General features: G+C 36.7%; 1 protein-coding gene across 1 annotated transcript in view; it reads right to left on the bottom strand.

Annotated features, from left to right (window-relative positions):
• Positions 1 to 7,500, bottom strand: part of LOC106879239 (uncharacterized) — a 76,358-nt gene that overhangs the window by 59,927 nt on the left and 8,931 nt on the right. Inside the window, exons 8-12 of the mRNA XM_089364840.1 lie at positions 6,476 to 6,607; positions 5,113 to 5,316; positions 4,495 to 4,740; positions 1,325 to 1,532; positions 446 to 600 (exon numbers count right to left, since the gene is read on the bottom strand). Coding sequence (XP_089220966.1) covers positions 446 to 600; positions 1,325 to 1,532; positions 4,495 to 4,740; positions 5,113 to 5,316; positions 6,476 to 6,607 — 945 coding nt within the window. The remainder of the gene's footprint in view (positions 1 to 445; positions 601 to 1,324; positions 1,533 to 4,494; positions 4,741 to 5,112; positions 5,317 to 6,475; positions 6,608 to 7,500) is intronic.

The raw sequence follows: 7,500 nt of genomic DNA, 5'->3' as shown, positions 1-7,500 counted from the left end.
CATACACGCACACACATACATGTATATATATATATATATATATATATATATATATATATATATATATATATATATATACTTCCACACACATACACACACACTCAAACATACATACATATTAAAAAATTAAAAAACACTATTCCCTCTATGCACACACATATTTTTCATTATCTCATATTCGTACACACACACGCATACGCACACATAATTACTCAAACAGACAGACAGACACACACACGCACACACACACACACACACACACACACTCACACACATACTCACACACACAATCTTTTCATTTGAATCGACGACCTAAGTCTAAATATGAGATATTATGCGATTACTAACATTTTTCTTTCGATGAATCCTATCTGATTTCAACTGATCTTTGACCTAGTATCTCTGATGACTTTCCTCCAACAGTAACTGACCAACTTATTCTTACCTGTGTAACCTATATCGCAGTCACATGCCACAATGTGGAAGAGTTCTTGTGCATTGTTCTGGAAGTCACATTTACCATGTTTACAACCAGGACAGAGAACAACCTGGATCTCTTGGATTGGCGCCACGGCATTCTTACTGTCTTTAACAACAATTCTGAAATAGAGACATTGATATACATTATTTAAAACTTGATGTAGCACATTGTCAAAGTCATTTGTGATGGAACCCATTCACAAGCTTCATCTCTACTACCAGACAAGGCACAGGGACGCAATAGGGCAGCAAAGGATGGTGAAGAGCGGATAAAGGAAAAAAGGAAGACAGCCAACCCAGCCGTTACTAATTACCATAGCACTAAGAGAGAAAAAACTTTGAAAGGATAATGGAATAAAGGTTACGGGGGTCAAAGTCTTAAACCATGAATTTTATAACGATAAGAAAAATTAAATATTAAATATAAGGTAAATAAGTAAAATTATAAAAAAAAGAAATATATTAAGCTGTAAAAATTTTAAAGAAATATAAAGTATATAAAAAATATTAACATATATAAAAAATATGACGATATATAAAATTTATAAAAGGGCTATCAATAAGAATTGGCTGCTAGCTAATATAGTTAAACTGTGATTGAAAGTTTAATGATGTTGCATTTTGCCGAGAGACTAAATGAAAATTCGTTGTTGGTGATGAAAGCAGTAGGAATTTAAATCAGTGATCTGCATATAACACTGAAAGCAGATATATTGTTGAAAGACTTCTAAACTGCGGTATTCATCTCGAGTAAGCATCTGTTATAGATGTATAATGTCAAAAGAAAAAGACAAAAATATATAATGAATAAATAATGGAAGCCACTGTTATGTGCTGTACTTACTGAATGCTGACAGGTTCCGTGCTGGCAGGTGTATATATCACATATCCCTTATTGGTCTGGTTGTCATGGTAAATCTCCAGAGACTTGCTGGGCTTTGCCAAAAATGCCTGAGTGTTGTCGTCATCGATCACAGTAAAATTCAGACGTGAAGAAAGCCCTACACTGGCGTACATTACTCTCTTACTCTTGATTTGGGGCGGAGAATTTTCTATAAGAAATAACAGATTAATAAAGAAAAGAAAAAGAAAAGGAAATGAGAAAGGTACGCTGATAGATTTAGTCTGTTATGAGTGAATTGTTTTATCGCCTGAGTGAAGATGCGTGACCTAGTGTTTCAGGATCATCAGTTCACTATCATAACACTGTGGGTTCGGTTCGTAGATCGGGCAGTACGTTTTGTCACTGAGCAAGGCACTTTACTTCATAATGCTCCAATGTACTCAGCTAAACCTGAATACCAGCTTAGTATCGGAGCAGGCCACACGGTGTTTGTCTCTCTGTCACACCGTGGATGTTAGCGTGGAGGCGCAATGGCCCAGTGGTTAGGGCAGCGGACTCACGGTCATAGGATCGCGGTTTCGATTCCCAGACCGGACGTTGTGCGTGTTTATTGAGGGAAAACACTTAAAACTCCACGAGGATCCGGCAGGGGATGGTGGTGAACCCTGTTGTACTCTTCCACCACAACTTTCTCTCATTCTTACTTCCTGTTTCTGTTGTGCCTGTAATTCAAAGGGTAAACCTTGTCACACTGTGTCACGCTGAATATCCCCGAGAGCTACGTTAAGGGTACACGTGTCTGTGGAGTGCTCTGCCACTTGCACGTTAATTTCACGAGCCGGCTGTTCCGTTGATCGGATCAACTGGAACCCTCGACGTCGTAAGCGACGGAGTGCCAACAACAACACATCGTGGATGTACCGTTAGGTCAGAGAGTGGGAGAGAGGAGAAGGCGTCTATGCCTACTCACAACTATATAAACACGTTCGGAGAATGGAAGCACTTACCAAGCAAAAGGTTGGTAGGTGTTACTAAACGATACTCGTTCGCGGTTGGCATCGAATCCCACCCACTCGGCTGCAGCCATGCTGGGACTCCAACATACAGGATTTTCAACGATTATGTCGACAAAATATCGATATCCATTTATCGAACTACTAAGTTCTGTTTCACAGTAAAAAAGAAAAAGAAAAGAAAAAAGGAAAGGAAGCAGCTCCCATAGACTAATTAACTATTAATATTTTTGCTTGACCTACCGTTATTTCGATAGTCCAAAGGTGATCTACACAAATATACATACCCATCTATCTACACACACACACAAACACACACACACACACGCATGCGTGCGTGCCCACATACATATTGGTCGAAGTGTGATGATAGCAGAAGCCACTTGGCCAGTGTGTCGCAAAGTGGCATCCAACACAAACTTCCGTAAGACACACCCTTGTCTCCCCCAATTTTATCTTCGATAAATTTTATTTCATAATATCTCTAGCTTGAAGCATTGATTATTTTTGCAATGAAACTTGATCCACAAAGTTCTTAAAATAAACCCCTAGTTTTTTCGTGTTGATCGCTCAGGACTGATCAAAAAGAACTCCACATTAAGTAACGAAAAAAAAGTAAAAAATATTTCAAGGGAAGCTATTCTTTTCAATTTTTATATAAGTGATTTCCCCTGGCAAAATTGAACTTTAAAATATGTGAAAGGTATTTGGACAAACTTTATGGTCAAAATAAATTTCAGCCGAGAATATTCCAATCTTTATATTTCACACTTAATTATCCAATATTTCTTTCTTCCAGGACAGTAGAATCATACGAGAGAATTAGATTATTTTGTTGTTGCTTGATCCCATTACAATCCAGCCTGGGCTGAAAAATGATCAAAGGCAACTTCAACCATGACTACTCGATCAAACTCAGACTCCCGGGTACTGAATATTTAAAACTACGTTATCCATTTTCAAAATTGAAGTGATTGAATGGAGATTTGGCTGCTATTTCTAGCAGTCACATTGACCACATAAACTCGATAACTCAGATGATATTGGTGTCAGACTGAATGGATGGTATTTCATTGCAGAATACAGTTTCCAAGACATCGTCTGTTAACAGCTCCATATGGTAACATAATCATACATTAATTTTTTTTATATTTAAACAACCTGCAAGACTTTCTAAATGGTATACCTAGAGAAACATTACCTTGAATTTATTTTCAGTAGTGCGACCTGCCTCTTGATAAACTATGGCTCATGCGACTCAAATTCTCGAGTATAGAAGCCTATGCCTGCTTTAACGAATGACACCTGCTAGAAATAACAGTAGAATTCTGCTTTAAGCACGCCACATAACTCCTCATAACTTTTATATTTTTTGGAATTTTCAGAAAAATTTTGCGAATTTGTATACCGCACACGGAAATTCACACGACTATGAATGAATAAATAAATAAATAAATAAATAAATAAATAAAAATAAAATAAAAACAAAAATAATAATAATTATTTAAATTTTAAAATAATTTTTTTTAAAATTCGAAATATTTTTGAAATCCCAGTTTAAAATACGGACATTTCGAATTTTTAGATTAAACACAGCAATAGATTATTAAAAGTGTTTATGGGGAGAAAGCTAATGAAAAACATCAATACGTCATTCTGACAAATAAATGAAGAGGGTATGAGTAATCGTGAGATGTGCTAAAATTAACAGCTAAATAGCCCTTAAATCACTGTGCTTTTTGGTTTTTGCGTTTTTGCGTAATCGTATGAATTCTCGTGTTTAAAACACAAATTCGCAAAAATTTTCTGAAAATAAAAAAGTCACGAGGAGTTATATGGTGTACTTAAAGCAGAATTCCGCCGAAATAGCAACCAAATCTCCACCAATATATTTATTTACTACTGTACGCTTTGAGTTCGAGCTCTACCGAGTTCATTACTTCTCATTTTTTTCTTTTTTTTCGTTTTTTTTTTTTCAGGGTTTGTTAAAATGAGCACTAGTCAAACGTCGGAGCAACCCTTTCTTTATTCTATCTTGCACATTCTGAATATTCCATGGGGACACAGGAGGTATACGAAGTGGGTATTTGCATCTGCTTTTAATAACAAGGGTGTTTAAAACTGTTAATAAAACCATTTTGAGTTTTGTTTTCTTACCTCGAAATTCTGTGTTGGCTTCAGCAGTTTGTTTGACTATTTTGGTATTTTCGGCTAATTGTTTGATGTTTGTTGTCCAGAGGTCATATAAGCACTCGATGTTATTTCGACAAAATCGTTTCGCCTCGTTATCACTTAAACTTAAGAGTTCTTCCTTGTTTATAAATCTCGGAGTGAAGTTGGCGTGTTTATAGCTGGAAGAATTTTTACCAGCGGCATAAGTAAAACACGGTTTCTGTGCTTTCCCTGAAGAAAAGAATAGAAATAACACCGTTAGTGTGGGTACAAGAAGGTTTAGCAGAGTCGTTTTGGCGTTTTGGCACCAAAAACCCTGCATACGTATCTATTGACAGAATCGTATATGTGTATTAAGCAGAACGTTATGACTGTACACATATTTATTAGCAGAGTTGCTAGAGCCACAGCTGCATGTTTGAAGGAGGATACAGTCTGTTACACTGACACCAGTATGAACAAACAGCGAAGATGCTGTCAGATGGCTTTCGATACTGGATGTAATGGGTCGTAATCTCGTATGGCAATGCATTTTTGTCGGAGTGCCGCGCTACATATATGTTTTGTAGAAAAAGCAAAACAAAAAAAAAAAACTCTACTTACAAAGGAGACCGAAACGGTTATATATATCTTTCTCTGTGGCATTTGATGGTAACACACTGCCGTCTGGAGCTTGGAAGTCATTGTCAGGATTACCATCTACAACACCCAGTAAACCTCGTGTCAACATTACGGAACGCATTTCGGGTGGGTACGCTACACCTATGTCCAGTATTCCGTTAGCTTGGTTTATATTCAGGGTTAAACCTTAGAGAAACAAAAATAAAGATATATATATAAATTCAATGAAAAGTTATGACGATGTTAATAATTTTGATCTGTTGAAATGTTATGGACTTCTCATTTGCAACGGCTTCTTCAAATTCTGAAAACTGAAAATAAAACTTACAACATCTGCCTTTAAAGGATGGACCAACGAAAAGAGAATTGAGCTGTTATTGCCTAGATTATGGCACTAGTAAGTCCTAATACATAGTTTACGGTACCCAATAATACTAAAAATATGACTAATAGCCGTTTCTGGTATAGTCTCAAGGAGGGCAATTTTCGAAGGAGGAGTTAGTCGATTAATTTGCTGGGTCTGTACCCCGAATGAATGAAAGGCAACGTTGACCTCAGCGGTATTTGAACTCAGAGCTTAAATGGCCATAAGTTAAAGTATTAGATAAAATGATATTTTATATGATATTTAAACGATTCCGCCTATCCACTGCTCTTATAATAATCGTGAATTGACTGCTTAATCTAAATTATACTTGGATGGCATAATCATCAATTTGTGAACGAAAAAGAAAAAAGAAAAAAGAAAATTTCTCAGCTCCCTGGCGATATTAGAACCATGCACCTACCGCTTAATATGAAATTATATCAACAACTACATAACAGAGTACAAATCCACCTCAGATTAGGTGTTTTAGCTTATTTTTGATATTTTAACACCACCACTAATTTATATCCAGGCGAGTAGTTGGCAAGAATCAAATCAAGGTGGAGCACATTGTTTTGTTGGTCATTAGCATAATGACCAATCCTGCTAGCGGTAAATAACTGACGGATTTCCTTACAGAAATCAAGTTAATAGTCTTAAATAAAGAGAAACATTTCAAATGATGAAATGAGTATCGTACTGTCTTCTACTCCTTAACACAGTTATATAACAGGCAAACTGTAGCTGATTTGTTTTTCAATTGGGATTAGTTCTAGTTTTATGTCAAAACTGGTGCTTAAAATGTTTTACATCGTCCATAATAATTTCATTATTTTGTTTTATACTAAGGATTATGACGACAATGATGATGGCAGCGACGATGATAATGATGAAGTTGTTGATGAAATGATGATGACGACGACGATGATGACGATGATGCTTAAGTTGATAGCGATTATGATAACCGACATAAATGACCTTTCTGGAATATTCCTTGAATTCCTCCATTTTTCAGTTTCTTCAGCTTCATAAACTTCATAGACTGGTTGAAGTTTTCATCATTTACAAACTGGACGGTGAAATCGATGCCATTGGCGATGATGATGATACCTACAATACAAAGAAAATCACATGATATTTTCTTAATAGTTTTGTCCAGAGCAAACAGAAATTGGGGCCGTTTTATGGCCTCCAAGACTGGTGGCAAGAAGAGAAGGAGGTGGTGTTAACATATATACATATATGAGTAAAGATGTGGTCCCGGGTTCAGTCCCACTACGTGGCATCTTGGGCAAGTGTCTTCTACTATAGCCTCGGGCCGACCAAAGCCTTGTGAGTGGATTTGGTAGACGGAAACTGAAAGAAGCCCGTCGTATATATGTATATGTATATATATATATGTATGTGTGTATGTGTTTCTGTGTCTGTTTGTCCCCCCAACATCGCTTGACAACCGATGCTGGTGTGTTTATGTCCCCGTAACTTAGCGGTTCGGCAAAAGAAACCGATAGAATAAGTACTAGGCTTCTAAAGAATAAGTCCTGGGGTAGATTTGCTCGACTAAAGTTAGTGCTCCAGCATGGCCACAGTCAAAAGACTGAAACAAGTAAAAGAGTAAAAGAGTAAAATAAATAAATAAAATACGTTTCCGAAACTCTGGAAGACTACTTCTCATTTTTGTTCCCGTGGTGTGACACAAGTAAGAAACAATATAAATAATCTCTTCAATAAAGCGCCGGTACCTCTTGGGCAATGTTCTCATAATAGCTAGTACCTTATTTCCCTTTAAGAGAGTAATGTATTAAAGTATTACGTTAAGAATAACGACGAAACGAGAGACAGTTGTCCTTTAAATAACACATTACCAACCTCGGCAGTATGACTACGACCACGACCACTGAAGAAGTGGCTAACGTCGTTGTAGGTTAACTTTATCTAAATATAAGATGGAGTGGCCAGGGCTGGAATGTTTCAACTATAAGCCTTCTAAATTTAGGTTGACC

The sequence above is a fragment of the Octopus bimaculoides genome, chromosome 16 (genome assembly GCF_046866305.1).
Source record: "Octopus bimaculoides isolate indiv1 chromosome 16, ASM4686630v1, whole genome shotgun sequence".
Lineage (NCBI taxonomy): Eukaryota > Metazoa > Mollusca > Cephalopoda > Octopoda > Octopodidae > Octopus > Octopus bimaculoides.
Note: the sequence above shows the minus strand (reverse complement) of the source record. Positions and strands in the feature narration are given on the sequence as shown.